Below are 16,088 nucleotides of genomic sequence, written 5' to 3'. Positions count from 1 at the left end.
TCTCGAGCTGCCCTGTGGGCAGGAATCACCTGGGATCTCCTCAAAACGCAAACTCCAATTCCGTGGGTCTCGGTGACTTGAGATTCTGCATTTCCACAAGCTCCTCGGAGATGCTGCCGGTGGGGGGGCTCCAGGCACCCCACGTTGAGTCGCCGGGGTCTTCGCCCATTGCCTGGGCTGTTTCCCACCCACCCTCGCCCCTTCTCGTCCTTACCCGTTACGTCCTCTGTTGCAACCCGCACTCATTGCAGGTGTCCTCCGCTCACCTGGCTGCAGTGCCCTCACCTGGGGAAACACTGCACTGACTGGTCTGGGTTTAAACTCCGGCCTTTTGTGCCCGTTGACCTAGTGCCAAACCATCCTGCTCCTCTCGCCTGCAGACCACATTCCTGCTTTGCCAACGACTGCTGTTCCTCTGCCCTAGGGGGCTGGAGAGACATCATCCTGTTTGCTTCCGGATTGTTCCTCTTCTGTCAGTGTCACCCACTCTTGCTTCTACATCCTGGTAGAGGCCTTGGGTGGAACATTCCAGAAACAGTAACTGAATCCGGTTTGCAATTACTCCAACACTTATAGAACCAGTCAGTCTCCTTTCCTCGGAGACCCCAGCCCAACCCCAGCCCAACGCAGCCACATGCCCCCACTCCAAGATATCAACTCCCTGGGGCCCCTGCTTTAAGCTTCTACATTTTGATAAAACCACCCTATGAGTGGTTCCTGCATTTGCTACTGTCCTTATTTCACCTGTTCCGTTAGCTGGTTCACCAGTCTTTGTACCTACTTGACAATCCTTTACATTAAATTCTATTAAAAATTGGTGTGCTTTCTCCTGGCTGATACAGCTCCTAATCCCAGCAAGCCCTTGCGGCTGCCTGATAACCCTAATGTCCTCTCCTAAGTGACTATTCCCCACTTTGGTGAGAATGCCAGCCCGCCTTCCCCAGCCTTCCTCCTGGCTGGTGACTTCCATTGCTCTTTCTTTGGAAACACAGAAGCAATCCAAAAAGAATATTCAGATACTCCCACATCTAACCACCCAGCAGCATCAACGCACCCCCCACCCTCACCCCATCCCCTGTTACCCTGCAACAAGAGCCCTTGTTCCCACAGAAGACCAGCCAGACACTTGGGGATTAACCATTCTTTAATATCTCCCATCTTTAAAAAAAAAAAAAAAAAGGCAATCTCTTGACGTCCTAACATTCCCATGGGTTACCACCCCTTCTCCTTTCTCCCTGCTATGGTCTGAATGAATACCCCAAAAATTCATAGGGAAGCCCCAATCCCCCAAAGTGATGGTGGCTTCCACTCCCCCTGGACTCCTGACATGTACAACCAAAGGCCTCCTTGGTATCTTGAGTCTAGAATGTCAAGTGGGCCATCCCCACCCCCATGGCCTCACTCTACCCCTCACACTTCTCCCCACGCTGGGACCCATGCCCCTTACCCCACCCCTTCCATCCTCAGCACCACTCCAACCCCGAGTTCCTGCGTCTCCACACACATTGGTCTACTTTGCTTTGCTTAACATTTATTCCGGCTTCTGGGGCCTTGTGCCTGTTGCTCCCTCTGCTTTGAACTCTTCTTCGTGGCTTTTCCTGTTTCTGATTTCTTCTCATCCTGCAAGGTCTTCAGCTTGGTGCCCCTCTCTGCCCATGATTACCTAGTGTGCCCTCCCAGCTGCCCTCCTCCACATCATCCTGATGATTTTCTTTGGAGCATTTAGCACAGTCTGTCATTACCGTACTTGTCGATTTGTATACTTGGGTAACCTTGGCTGCTGTGTTCCCTCCCATGTGTATGGCCTATGGGTCTGCTCCGTAACAGATGAAGAGGGGCGCCTGGGTGGCTCAGTGGGTTAAAGCCTCTGCCTTCGGCTCTGGTCGTGGTTCCGGGGTCCTGGGATCGAGCCCTGCATCAGACTCTCTGCTTAGCGGGGAGCCTGCTTCCTTCTCTTTCTCTCTCTGCCTACTTGTGATCTCTGTCTGTCAAATAAATAAATAAAATCTTAAAAAAAAAAAAGTAACAGATGAAGACGGGAATGGACGGATTAGATAAGCCCATGTATCAAGAACGAACATCCATCTCCTACTGCCCCTCCAGAGGGAAACTACTGCATAATTTATTGATAAAGCCCCATCCAGTTTTGTATACCAGCTCTACCGCTTACTAGGGTAACGTTTTCTACTTTCTAAGGCTGTTGTCAAGATTAGGTGAATTAATACAAGTAAAAGAACTTTGAATAGTACATTGGCCCACAACATTAGCCATGTTACGGTTATTGGGTTATTGCTGCTTGGAGCACAAACGTAACCCAGGTAGGGAGGAACCTTAAGAGATCCGGTGGTTTACCCCTAGAATTCACTCCCTTTCTTCCGCTGTCAAACTCCTACTCATCCTTCAAAACCCAGCTTGAATATTAATTCCTAGCTTTTCCTAATTGATCAGTAACACTTTATGGGACGCCTTCTGTAGGTCAGGCTCTGAGCTTGACCCTGAATTCAAGAGCGGCAGAGACAGAGACTGCTTATCCCAGAACTCAGAATAACACGTGCAGAGAAGCCGGATAATGGCCCAAAGATGGAAGGCACTCTAGAAAAGAGCACTGGGATAAACAAGCACTGGCCAGGCCAAGAACAGCAGAGGGAGCCCTGCCGGAAGGGCTCAGAACCTCTTCTCCCTCCAAGCCCAGCCCTTCTTGTTGAGAACTGGGCTGGTGCTGGGCGTGGGGACCCTAATTATTTGGAAGACCAGCGGGCGCATTTCACGTCATTAAACTCGCGGGCATCACCGAGAGGCCGGCCCTGTGTCACCCGAGTTCTGAGGCTCTGAAAGGTCGGTGACTTGGCCGCTCTGAGACCCCAACCCGCCAGAGACAGGCCTGGGATTCCGGCCCCCTCCCCGCGCGATCTCTCCCGCACCCGGCTGTCTGCGGAGAGGCGGCCGCTGCTCTCTGGCGCCCCCAACCGGCCGTGGAAGAAATGGGGAGCCGCAGACCCGCTCGCGTCCTGGCCCCAGCGCGCAGAGAGCGAGCGGATCTAGCCAGGGGGCCTCCAGAGGCAGGGTCCTCGGGCCGCGCCCTGCGCAGTGCTCCTGCGGCTCCAGGCTCCGGGCTCGGTCACCCCGGGCGGGAGCCAGTCAGCCTCGGACCCTCGCCCCACGCGGTCCTTTCCAGCCTCGATGTTCCCGCCTCTGCCCTCGGGGCGACGCATGGAGTGGCTGCAGCCGGAGCCCGTCGTCGCGGTGCAGCGGCCGGCCTGGGAAGGGTGGACGGGAGCGCCGCGCCCGAGTAATGCTGCGGCCCAGCGAGGAAGGGGTGTCGCCTGCAGGTCACCCAGAGGACACCGGGAGGGGAATTCCTGGGGTGGGAGTGAGGCGAGGTGGGTAAAGTGGAAGCAGTGGAGGCTAGACCTTGGGTAGGACGCACTGCGGCCTGACCTTCCAGGGCCACCAACGGGGGGCGGGAGAGGAGGGGACCGCTCACAGACCCCTCCGCACGCCTCCAGCCCGTTCCCCATGCTCCCAGCGCTCTCAACCCCAGCGCTCCACGACCGCTGGACGCCCCGTCGGGTCCGGGTCTGGTAGAGAGGAAGGAGCCCCGCGAAGGCCGAGAGGGACTCGGGGGCTGGCGGGGGGCCGGCGCGGGTTCCGCGGCCGGGTCCCCGCACTGGGCACGCCCCGCCGCCTTCCTGAGCTCTCCCAGAAGATGTCGGGAGCTATTTTCACGCCCCTGGAGGGCCTGGGTGCCCTGGACGCTGCGAGCGGCCACCCGCTGGTGTGCCCGCTGTGCCACGCACAATTCGAGCGCCCCTGCCTGTTGGACTGCTTCCACGACTTTTGCACCGGCTGCCTGCGCGGTCGCGCCACGGATGGCCGCCTCGCCTGCCCGCTGTGCCAGTGAGTGCTTGGAAGCCCCAACAGCACCCCCCAACCCAGGCCACCGCCGGGGGGGGGGGGGGGGGATTGGCTCCTTGTAGGAGGGGAACTAGGTGTAGGGAAGGCAAGGCTCCGGCTCTACGCGGCTCCCAGCCCGCACCTCTCCGCACTGCAGTGCGCAGGCTCCGGCCCATTTTACAGAGCAGGTTAATGGAGGCCTGGAGTGACAGCCGGAGGCCTTCCATAGAAAGTCTGGAGGCAAGAGTGAGGCTAGAACATAGGTCATGTCGCCGCACAGTGCTGCTACGCAGTTCAGGGTCTCAGCGCATTGGTCATAACATTCCCAGAAATCGACTTTGGAGATCAATTGAGTCTTAGGCCAACAGAAGCAGGTTATGTTGCCCTAAGTTGCAAGTGGTGTCCCTGGTGAGGGGGGAGGTTTCCACCCTTGACATCCCAGGCTGCCACCAACCCCAAAGACCCCCAGGATTCACCCAGGAGGAGGCAGGGGGAGGGACAGGGTCAGAGTGAGCCCTGGGAGAGAGCTTTATAGCAGATGCCAAGTCCTATTTTTAGTTCCAGCCTGGAAAGTGGGGGGCGGGGATGGAGGTAGGGAGCCGCCAGGAAGGGGAGGGGGAAGGGGCATTTGGATCGTGGCTGCAGCTTCTCCACAGACGCCAGACGGTGGTGAAGGGCCCCAGCGGGCTCCCTCCGGTGGATCGGCTGCTGCAGTTCCTGGTGGACAGCTCGGGGGACGGCTCGGAGGCCGTGCATTGTGCCAACTGTGACCTGGAGTGCAACAAACAGGCAGGGAGCGCTGGGGGTGGGCTGGGACGCAGGGTGCCCGGGTTGACGGTCCTGAGCTCCCAGTGTGCGCCCAACATGTCCTTAGACCATTTGGATTCTCCAAAATCGAAGGCACCCTGAACCACAAATGTGGGCCCCCTTTTACAGGTGGGGAGACTGAGGTCCAGAGTAAGTGACTTGAAGCACTAGCAGATAGTGGCGGAGGTTAAAGTCATTTGATGTGGGGAGAGCTCACTGGTCCCAACTAAGGTGGAGTTGTGACCTCCAGGAAGGGCCGTCGGGTGCCCAGGCTTGGGTCTGCCCTTAAGGGCCCACTGCTCCCTGGGGAGCTGTCCGAAGCTACCTAGTCCCCAAGGGGAAGTGAGAACAACATGCTGTGCGGAGAGGTATTCCTGTCCCCCCCACCCCAGGCTATGAAAGACCAAGGAGCAGAAGGTAGGCTTCAGGCTGGGCTGTGAAAGGCGCATGGGACTCTTGACCTGTGAAAGCTGCATGTTGGGGGGAGGGTACCCCAAGTCCTAGGAGGACAGCCCTGCAGGAGCAAAAGCTCGGGGTGTGCTAGGCAAGTGCTGGGATAGGTGAGTTCCATCACAGAGAGATGACCAGCAGGAGGTTAGGAGCTGGAGGCAGGGAGAGCAGGGGAGGCAATGGCCTTGAATGCTAAAGTAAGGAGTTGGGGTCTGTGCTTTCATAGCCATTGCTGGGGTCAAAACCACAGCTGCAGCCTGAGACCTGGACTCTCAGCCCTGGCTCTGGCTCTGGCCCAGGGAAGGGGAACCAATAGGCTCTCATTCCCTTCCTTCTTCCGGCCACCTCGTGACTCCAGATGGCCAGGGTGGGCACTGCCATTTGGCTACTATTGAGGGTACCAAGGAGGGCTCAGAAAGCCTTCAAGCTGGAAATTTTGTTGTAGGTAACACGTTACTGCCGTGCCCCACCCCACTTCAGGTTCTCTTCTCATCCATGAACTGGGTGTGTTAGAGCATCAGGATCCCACAAAAGGGATGCCCGGAGCCACCTGCCTCCCCCACGCTGAGACTGACGCGCTCAGTGACAGCTGCGGGCTCAGGCTCCCCAGCAGGTAGGCGGGCTGAGGCTGTGCTGATCCTCCCTCCTTAGGATGCAGAGACCATGTACTTCTGCAACACGTGTGGGCAGCCGCTGTGCGCGCACTGCCGCGATGAAACGCACCGGGCACGCATGTTCGCGCGCCACGACATCGTGGCCCTGGGCCAGCGCAGCCGCGACGTGCTCCAGAAGTGCAGTGAGTGCGGCGCGCCGGGCGGGGGGCCGGGGCCGGACGGCGGGGGGCCGGGGCCGGACGGGGGCAGGCCTGCCCGGAGCCCTCACCGCTGCTCCCGCTGCAGCGCTGCACGCTGAGCCCTACATCATGTTCTCCACCGAAAAGAAGTCGCTGCTGTGCATCCGTTGTTTCCGGGACATGCAGGGGTGGGTACAGGGAATGGGAGGTGAGGGGGCTGGAGGGCGGCCCTGAGCGGGGCTCACGAGCCTGCTCCTCGCAGGGAGAGCCGGGCACACTGCGTGGACCTCGAGTCAGCCTATGTGCAGGGCTGCGAGCGGCTGGAGCAGGCGGTGCTGGTGAGTGCGGGGGGCCGGGCGCCGAGGGCGGGGATGGGCGCCCCCGCCGGGCTGAGGCCACCCTGTTCCCAGGCCGTGAAGGCCCTGCAGACGGCCACCCGGGAGGCCATCGAGCTGCTGCAGGCCATGGTGGAGGAGGTGCGGCACAGCGCCGCGGAGGAGGAGGCCGCCATCCACGCCCTCTTCGGCAGCATGCAGGTGAGGGGGGCCGTGGGCCCGGTGCCGCGCAGCCTCACCAGCCACAACCCCACGCCCACAACACCCCACCTCCCGCTACCAGGGAGTTTGCGGTGTAGCAGGGAGTGGCTTCCAGAAGTTCCTTAGTCACGTGGCCAGGAGAGATCCAGCCCCAGGCTGGTGCTGGGGGGAGGGTTGGGGAGGGAAGGCGTCCCCCAGGAGGTCCCCCAGGGCTCTCGGGCGGCCGGATGCAGGAAGGAAGGGCTAGGAGGCTGGGGAGATGCAGCCCGCCTTTCCAGCTGCGTGTCTGGGGCCGGGGCGTGGGTGAGTGCCGGGAGGTGCCAGCTGAGCAGGCCGAGTCTGAAGCCGCTGTCCGTCCCAGGACAGACTGGCGGAGAGGAAAGCGCTGTTGCTGCAGGCTGTGCAGAGGTGAGTGATGGCAGGGTCTCCGCCCCCTGCCTCTTGGCCTCACTGCTTGGACCTGGGCAGACCTGGGTGAGGAGGGCAGGGTGCCCCCGGGTGCAGGAAGTGCTGACGGGGAAGGGTGCACAACGGTGGTGGGGAGATGCCGCTTCCGGCTTCTGAGGTCCCTGCTAGGTGGGGGCGAGCAGCACTCCCCACCGGGAATGGGCTGCCTGTCCCTCCCCCAGCCAATATGAAGAGAAGGACAAAGCCTTCAAGGAGCAGCTCTCCCACCTGGCCACTCTGTTGCCCACCCTGCAGGTGAGGGGAGCTGGGGGTTCAGAGCTGGGCACCCCAGGCCAGAGGCCTCCCTCCCCTGGCCAGGTCCTGAGTAGGGTCCTTCCCGCAGGTTCACCTGGTCATCTGCTCTTCCTTCCTCAGCTTGGCCAATAAGGCTGAGTTCCTGGACCTGGGCTACGTGAGTCCCCCTAGCTCCCGAGAGAGCTCCCCCTCCCTGACAGCAGCCCACTCTGCACACTGGCCTGCCACCTCGGGGCGTGGCAGCCTGCCCCTGGGCACCTGCACCAGGGCTTTCCTGGGCTTGCCTTCCCCTCCCTCACACCATCATCGGTGAACCATTTAGCTGAGTCCCTTTTAAAAGGACAGTGAAGGGGCGCCTGGGTGGCTCAGTGGGTTAAGCCGCTGCCTTCAGCTCAGGTCATGATCTCAGGGTCCTGGGATCAAGCCCCGCATGGGGCTCTCTGCTCAGCAGGGAGCCTGCTTCCTCCTCTCTCTCTGCCTGTCTCTCTGCCTGCTTGTGATCTCTCTCTGTCAGATAAATAAATAAAATCTTTAAAAGGACAGTGAAGGGGCACTGGGTGGATCAGTGGGTTAAAAAGCCTCTGCCTTCCGCTCCGGGATCAAGCCCCCGAATAGGGGTCTCTGCTCAGCAGGGAGCCTGCTTCCTCCTCTCTCTCTATCTGCCTCTCTACCTGCTTGTGATCTCTGCCTGTCAAATAAATAAATAAAATCTTTTAAATAAAATAAAATAAAATAAAATAAAAGGACAGTGAAGCCTGGAAGGGAGCATGAGCCTCCACTGGCCCAAAGTGTAGTGTGTCTACTGGAGTCCAGCCACCCCCAACTTTCCTGTGGATTTGGGGGCTGGGGTGGTGTGGGTGTTCTGGGACAGTCCCAGGGAGGGGCTGGAGCCCCCGACACACAGCAGGTAAAATGCCAAAGACAGCCCTGCCTTCTCACTCCTCACCTCCCGCCCCTCCACGGGCCTGAGCACCCCTGTCCTGCTGCAGGAGCTGATGGAGAGGCTGCAGGCCATTGTCACCCGTCCCCAGCACCTCCAGCCAGCGCAGAACAGCAAGGTGCACAGGGCAGAGTGGGCTGGGCTGGGGTGGGGGGAACAGCAGGTACAAAGGCCGCCTCACCACCCGCTCCTGCCGCCCAGATCACTAGCGACCACCACGCGGAGTTTGCACGCTGCCTGGAGCCGCTGCTGCTGCTGGGCCCCCGACGGACAACAGGTGCTGGGCGCGGCACCAGCACGTGAGCAGCGGGGTGTGGACGGGGTGGGAGGGCGGAAGAAGGTACCCATTGCAGTGGGGTCTGGCCGCTTGCCGCCCTCCCCAGATGCCGAAACCCGGTTAGGGGAGGATGGAGAGGCCCCGGGGCTGTCCCCAGCTGCCACGGCAGCCGCCACCACCCAGGACGGGGCACGCAGGTACTGAAAGGAAGGGGCAGCTTGAGCTAAAGGCCTGATTTCCAGGTCTTAGTCTGGAGAGCCAGCAACACAGGAGGAGTTAGGAGAAATGCCCGAGCTGGACATATGTGCCAGGGACCCTGGGAACCCAGTCCGGGGACACTGGGCATCAGGCCAAATGTCCAAAGTCTCACGTGTGAGTGAACAAAGTTAACCCCGGACCAGCCCTAACACGTCCTGATGGACTCTTGTCTGTACACACACACTTCGCTGGGGAGTTTTTAAAATACCATTTGCTGATGTCCGAGTACTGGCGCGGGGGGGCTTCCTGGGGCTTTTTCAGAGCCTCTAGGTGGTTTTGGTGTGCGGTCCAGAGGGAGAGGCTGAGAGCCTGGAGAAGGGGAAGACCCTTTCACCGCCGCCCCATCTGCATTCACACTGGCTCTCTCCTTCAGGCTAGCATCGGGCTCAGGCCCCAAGGTGCTGATGGGGTCCAGCTGCCCTTCCCCAGCGGGAAGGATGTTGGGGTCTCTGGTCCGAAAGCCCACGCTGCACCGGTCCATCAGCACCAAGGTGCTGCTGGCGGAGGGGGAGGACACGCCATTCTCAGAGCACTGCCGCCGCTATGAGGACTCCTACCGGGTGAGCGGGGGCCAGGGATCTGCGGGCTGGGAAAGGCCCCACCGCTCCCTCTCACCAAAGTGCAGTGGCCAGATCTGGTCCTGGCCTCCAGGGCCCCCGCAGAGAACACAGCCGGGCAGGCGCTCACGGGTCTCCCTGCACAGCGCCTGCAGGCAGAGATGCAGAACCTGAAGGACCAGGTCCAAGAGCTGCACCGGGACCTCACCAAGCACCACTCGCTCATCAAGGCGGAGATCATGGGAGACATCCTGCGCAAGTCCCTGCAGGTGGACGCGCAGATTGCCTCGGAGTACGCTTCCCTGCAGGGGATGAGAGCAGTCTTCCAGGAGGTAGCGGACCGCCCCCCCGCCCCCCCCCCTCCAGCCCCTCACCTGACTTCCCTGCAGCCCCGCCTGTCAGCTTGAACACAGGCTACCCCAAGACCTGAAGGGGAGAGAAGGAGGACCTTGGTCTGGTCCATCATGAGGCCCTCGTGTGGCAGGCTCTGGAACTGGGGTCTTTGCTGCCTAGAATCACATGAACTAGCTGGGGGTGCCCTATGGCCCTGAGTAGCTAGAGGACAGAAATGCCGCCAGTGGAAATTCCAACTCATGGCCGTAGGCAACATCCAACTCACTTTCTCTTTCAGATTTGGGAGGAATCCTACCAGCGGGCGGCTAACGAGCAGGAGATTTACGAAGGTCACAGGCCACTGCTGCTGGGTGCACCCCTTTCCTGGAGCTAACCCACATGCTGGCAGGCGCAGGAAATCAGCTACCCACTAACCAGATACAAACTCCCATGCTCTTCCCCATAGCCCTCGACTTTGCCCCACAATTGCTAATGCCCCAAAACGATACCTGTGAGGTCAGGCTTCAGTAAGCAGAATGCCTCCACAAGTCTTACATTGCCCTTTAATTAAAGAGGCAAGCGCTGAAGTGGTTGGGATACTTAGATGGTATGAGGCCTGACAGTGAGAACCTGAAGCAGCAAGACCCAGTGCTCTGGCCTTGGCTCCCACAGCCCAGCTCCATGACCTTCTCCAGCTGAAGCAGGAGAATGCCTACCTGACCACCATCACCAAGCAGATCACGCCCTACATCCGCTCCATTTCCAAGGTGAAGGAGCGGCTGGAGCCCAGGTGAGATCAAGGGGTGTTCACAGGAGAGCCAAGACACAAGGATGTGTGTGGGAAAGGTGCCACACATTCAGAAGAGCTCTTTTCGGGAAGTCAGTGGGTCAGGATATGAGGGCTCACTGGGCATCTGGGCAGACCACGTTCTGAACATCTTGAAAAACACAGAATGAGTGGGCTGCTTTGAGTTTCTGCTTCGAGGCAAAAAATCGCTCCCTCTAGCCCTCAGGAATAATCAAAGCAAAAGATACTTCTTGAGAGTGTAATGAGGGCCCTCAGCAGATCCCGGCAGCAGGACACGGAGGAGAGACCAGAACGTTCTGACAACATGCTTAAGCCACGTCTGGACAAGACTAGGCTCTGAGCACTGCACTTGGGCATCAAAAGGTGTTACGATGGCAGAGGGATGTTGGTGGCAGGTCCTCAGTGTGCCTGTCTCTTGAGTCACCTGGCCCCAGGGTGGGCTGGTTGCCCTATAGGTCTGGAGCACAACGGCCAGTCAGCCTGAGCTTGTCCCCTACCACCTTCTTGGGGACTTCCATTCACCTCACCCCTGCCTTCGATCTGTTTCCTGTATCCCACGTTTCCTCTTTCGTGGTTTGGTGGAGTCTACCCCTCCCCACCATAGTCCTTTGAGCAAGGGTGCACGGGAGGTCTATATTTTGGAGAGCACCAGTCTGAAATGTCTTTATTCTGCCTTCGCACTTGACTGATAGTTTTGCTGGGTATAGAATTCAGACTGAAATTCTAGACTGGGGGGTGCCTGGGTGGCTCAGTGGGTTAAGGCTCTGCCTTCGGCTCAGGTCATGATCCCAGGGTCCTGGGATCGAGCCCCACTTTGGGCTCTCTGCTCAACAGGGAGCCTGCTTCCCTCTCTGTCTCTGCCTGCTTCTCTGCCTGCTTGTGATCTCTGTCAAATAAATAAATAAATAAAATCTTAAAAAAAATTCTAGATTGGAAATGATTCTCCTTTGACAGCATTGCTGTATTATTTTCTAACTTCCAAGGCTGTCTTTGAGAAGTTTGATGGCATTCTGATTCTTAATCCTTGTGACAAGACCTACTTATTCTCTTTAGAAGCTTGTGGAACTTTCTCTGGTCCCAGGGTTCTGAAACTTCCCACTGGTGAGGGTCTACTTCCATCCATCAGAAAGAACCCGGTCTTTGCAGTCTGGAAGTTCACCTCCTTCAGTTTTGACACACATCTTTTTGAACCAGTGAGTTGATTTCACGTTTTCTCTTTCTGGAATCCCTATTACTGGATATCGGCTCTTCCGGGCTGGCCCTCTGATTTGCCATCTCCGGCTTTTCTTCTATCTCTTTGTCTCTCCGCTGTGCCTTCTGTGACATGTCCTTTTTCTCCCAACCCTCGTACTGAGTTCTTCACTTTTGAAGAAAATTTCCACGAGCACTTTTAAAAGCTTCATTGTTTTCCAATTCCAAGAGCTCCTGCTTTGTACCCTAGACTTGTCTTTCTCGCAGCCTTCTGTTGTTTCTCGGTTGTGTCTTAACCCTCTGAGGCTGATAGTGTCTACTGTTTCTTTCTTCCCTAAGTCTGTTAACTCCACGTGTTGGTTTAGGCTTCCATCTTCTGTGTTAAAGGCTTCTCTCCAGCTGTCTTTGAGCACGTGCTCATAGTAGGAGCCGGGGGCAGGGGTGGACCAGGTAATCAGAGCATGTGGATGGCGCTTCAGAGCAGGGGGTCGGGCCAGGCACGGCTTTTTTGTGTTTTCCCTGGTCTCTTCCCTGGAGGCTGTCGTATTAAGCATTTGCAGGCACACGGTTCTCACCTGTGTGTGGTACCCTCCGAGACCGGCCCTTTGGTGGACTGTGGGAGGGGCAGCTGTTCTGCACTAAGGACCTTGACTGTCACCCCCCTCCCCGCTTCTGTGCCGTCCTCCCTGTTGCAGAGGCAAGGGGGCCCGCTTGGGTGTCTCCCGTCTGCTGAGGTAGTTAACCCCTGACCACGTGCCCTCCAGCTTCAAAAATCTGGGTGTTATCCTTTTCTGTTCTCGACCTGGAGAAGTTTCTTCCCCTATTGTTTTGGCCCCTTTACTAGAGTTTTAGCGACTTTGAGGAAGAAGGAAAATTAAAGTGTGTGCAACTATATGTTCACCCAAGCCGCAAGTGAGCCTCCTGATTCGGAGAGGTCAGACTCAGCACAGCTCTGCACAGTCCTGGTGGCGTCCGGGTCTACCCAGGATGAGCTGCAGCGTCTCCTCCTCAGTGGGCATTCAAAGCCGTTCACTCCACACACTGCACAATTCCATTTATAAAACCTCAGAACCAGACACACCTGCATCAGCAGTTGAGAAGCTGATGATCCCCGGGGGGGCCTCTGGGCAGAGGTGACGTTCTGGGTCCTGCCTACCCAACCTGTTCAGGCTACGCACACGTACCAAGCCTTGTTCTTATCATTTGTGCGCATTTCCTTCTGGGTGCTCTGATTCAGCGCGAAAATGGCTTCAAGTAATGTGCTCCTGGCTGCCTGGCTTTGTGGGGGAAATGGCGCCTCTGATCCGTTTTGGCAAAGGGAAAGCAGCTCAGGCTAGAGCCCAGCTCCTGGAGGTTTGGAGGGAGGAGGGAGGTTGCCTCTGTCCCTTTCCAGGGCACCATTTTCCAGGTGTCTGGTGCTGCCGCCTCTGCTTCCTCCCCTTCCACTGAGGGCAGCCCCACCCGCCCCGAGCCCGCTCCTGGGGCCGGTTGTCCTCAGGGGGCCTCTGGCTGCAGCCCTCGGTCTCTCAGTAGTGCCCACAGCTGTCCTCACCACACTCCTCTCTTTCTTCCGAGGCAGCCCACACCTGTTTCCCTCCTGCCGCTCAGGCTGTCCCTTCTTAGGCTGTCTGGCCACTCTGCCGCGTCCGCGCGGTGCCGAAGCGCCAGCTCTCCCCGCCGCCCAGTCCTGCGGCCTCCCCCCCCATCCCACACCCTATACTTAAGTGGCTTCATCCAGACCCAACTTTAAAATCCCACTATGATACAGACAACCTTCAAGCCCTCCCCAGCACAGGCCCTCCTGAGCTCCAGACCCCTCTCCAACTGCCCCTTCCTGGGGGTCTCCACTTGGACACATCACAGGTGCCTCAGATCCCCCAGTGGCAGGACTCCATACCCGCCCCCAACCCAGTGAGTGGATCACAGCACCCAGATGCCCAAGTGAGAAGTCCAGGGGCCTTCTGATTCCTTTCCTTTCCTCGCCCCATTTCCAACAACCCTGAGTCCTGCTGACATGACTGTCTCAGGCCATAGTTGTCCCCATGGCCGCCCCAGGCCAAGCCACCGTCACCGACCATCTCCGGCCCCTCTAGGGTGTTCCATAGCCAGTGGTCTTAAAGCCTAGAGTTCCCATCACTCTGGGCCTGACAGCCCTTTTGGGATCCTCCTTGTCCCCCTCCAACCAGACTAGCCCCTCACCACACTCCAGTCACAATGGCCTCTCAGTTCCCCAGACAAGTCAGACGAGTCCCCCCTTCCCATCCTCTGCCTGGAACGTTCTTGCTTCAGACTGTCCCAGAGATCCTCTCCACACGGGTCTCTGCTCCTGCCAGTCCCTGCTGCCTGGCCCTGCAGCGCCTTCTTCCCAACCTCCGCATGTCTCCTGACCGCAACACAGCTGTCCCGAGAGCGGCCCCAGCCCTAGTTAGTATCTGAGGACCAAAACCCTAGGCAGGCCCATGAGTGTCTCGCTCAGTTGGGTTGTCTAGAGAGTTGCAGGACAGGCCGTGGCCTGCTCTGCTGCCTTCAAGCCTGCTGGGAGCTGTTTCTCTCCCTCAGGCTTCAGGCGCCCGCGGACCCACAGTCGGAGCACCTACAAAACACGCACGATGACAGCGCCAGTGGAGAGACACAGGCCAGGTAAGGCGGGGCCTCCAGCCCAAGTGGCGAGCGATTCACTCTCAGAGACAAACGTGGGGCACAGAGACGGGCCCCGGCTTTTCTTTCCCATCTGGCCCAGGCTTGCTGCTGACCAGCTCTACGAGCTCAGCTGGGTCTGTTCGTAAAACACGGGGCCGGGGAGTTCAGAGGGCGGAAGCGGCCCGCGTTCTAGAATTAAAAGCGGCCGTGGCTGCGGCCTGCGGCACTCACGCCGCCCAGGGCCGCACGCACTGCAGACCGGCCCGCAGGCGCCCACCCCAAGTGCCTGAGAGTCTCTGAAATGAGAAAAAGTGACTCCACGTGAGAGCATCACTGTTCACTGGAGACGGTGTCCGCCGAAATACTTGCCAGAGAAAAAGAATGTGCTGGAACAGACACAGGCCGGGCCCAGGCTGGTCTTCCAGTATTCTGCTCTCCGTTAAGTGAGCTCGCCACGGGGCAGAGAACAGGGCAACAGAAAATCCAAGCGGGCCGAGCTCGCGGGCACGGAGCAGTCTGCCGCCGTGCAGACCAGACCCGGGTCTCACCCTCCCTGCCGCCGGGTGTAGCCCAGATGCTCCAGCGGAGCGTCTGTTTGAACCCGTTGTCCCCACAAGGCTCTGAGAAGGCCTGAACCGCACTTGTTCAGGCAACTAGAACTCAGTAACCATGAGACTCCTTCGGGAGACGATCCGGTTCTGGTTCACCCACGGGGGTCCCAGAAAGGCTTCCCGTTCCGAAAGCCTCGGCCCCCGTGGATGTTAGTGCTGGCGTGGGGGTGGCCAGTAGAACTCACATCAAGTGTCCCTTTAGGAACGACCCGGTGAGTGTCACAGAGAAGAGAGAGAAAACATCAGAAGCTAGAGGGAGCGGCCGGACTCCGAGCAGCCCCACAGAAGAGCCTCTGCTGAAGAGGAAAGACGCCCCCAGACCCAGACAGGACGGGGGTGACGTCCCCCTGTGGAGGGAGCGTCCGACTTAGCAAATGGGACTGGCCCGGAGGGGTGGGCGTTTTCCAGCCCACACATCGAGATTGGGATATCTGAGAAAAGGCTGTTCCCTTCATGAAACAAAGAGTCATCACTGAACAGCAGAGAAACCCAGAAACTCTGACAGGCCCTCATTTCAGATTCTTTCGCCTTAACTAAGCTTCACTCTTCCCGGTGTCTGCACTGCACTGCATGAAGCCCTGGTCCTCCTCAGGAGGCTGGGGACTGGGGATGGCATCCCGGACCACGTGGAAAAGCCCCTTGCTGCTCGGGCCCCTCCCAACCGTCTGTGGGCCCAGCGTGCACCACCCTGAACCTGAGATCGTGGGACTCTGGCACAGTGCAGTGCTTCCCCTGCCTCAAACAAATTCATTGTCCCTGAGCCACAGCCCCCCCGCCAGTAAGCTGTGCCCAGTACCCTGGGCACAGACTCAAAACCGTGGCTCCGGTTTTCTCCTTTCGCACAAGGACCGAGCTCACGGAGCAGAGAAGTGGCTGGCGGCGTGTGTGGCAGGAGGCGGTCACAACTTCTCTGCTTTTTCCTGCGTTTCCAGACGACGGTCACTCTCGCGTGTTCACCTTCTATCGATAGTAAAGGATGACCCCGAAGTGACTTTTCTCCAGTGGTTTCCACTCCTGCGTGGTGCCCTTTCTCTGAGATGGAATTTCACCAATGTTTGAGGAGGAAAATTAATCTGGATGACCTAAAATTTCATTTTGGAGATAAAAATGTCCACAGTCACATTTTAAGCAGATATCCAGCTTGTTCAATGGTTTCCAGCAGCAAATGGGTTCCATGTGCCAGGGAGACCAGCACGTCAGTACCTGACAGCATCACGTCCACGTCCAGAGCCTCTGCCCCTGCTGTTCTGGGGCACAGACACGCTCGTTCCACAGCCTCACAAACCCCCGG

The 16,088-nt window shown here is 58.4% G+C and overlaps 1 protein-coding gene across 1 annotated transcript; it reads left to right on the top strand.

Annotated features, from left to right (window-relative positions):
• The first annotated feature begins 3,706 nt into the window (after window positions 1-3,706).
• On the top strand, window positions 3,707-15,712 carry LOC111154735 (ring finger protein 207). Its single transcript, XM_022514611.1, has 17 exons — window positions 3,707-3,897; window positions 4,551-4,683; window positions 5,803-5,947; window positions 6,051-6,132; window positions 6,207-6,282; window positions 6,355-6,480; window positions 6,842-6,888; window positions 7,110-7,182; window positions 7,271-7,339; window positions 8,172-8,240; window positions 8,324-8,421; window positions 9,031-9,217; window positions 9,361-9,546; window positions 9,846-9,897; window positions 10,220-10,337; window positions 14,106-14,186; window positions 15,000-15,712. The coding sequence occupies exons 1-17, from the start codon at window positions 3,707-3,709 to the stop codon at window positions 15,166-15,168; spliced, it is 1,902 nt and encodes a 633-aa protein (XP_022370319.1). The 3' UTR covers window positions 15,169-15,712.
• Window positions 15,713-16,088: the final 376 nt, after the last annotated feature.

The sequence above is a fragment of the Enhydra lutris genome, unplaced genomic scaffold (genome assembly GCF_002288905.1).
Source record: "Enhydra lutris kenyoni isolate GAN:26980312 unplaced genomic scaffold, ASM228890v2 scaffoldscaffold38, whole genome shotgun sequence".
Lineage (NCBI taxonomy): Eukaryota > Metazoa > Chordata > Mammalia > Carnivora > Mustelidae > Enhydra > Enhydra lutris.
Note: the sequence above shows the minus strand (reverse complement) of the source record. Positions and strands in the feature narration are given on the sequence as shown.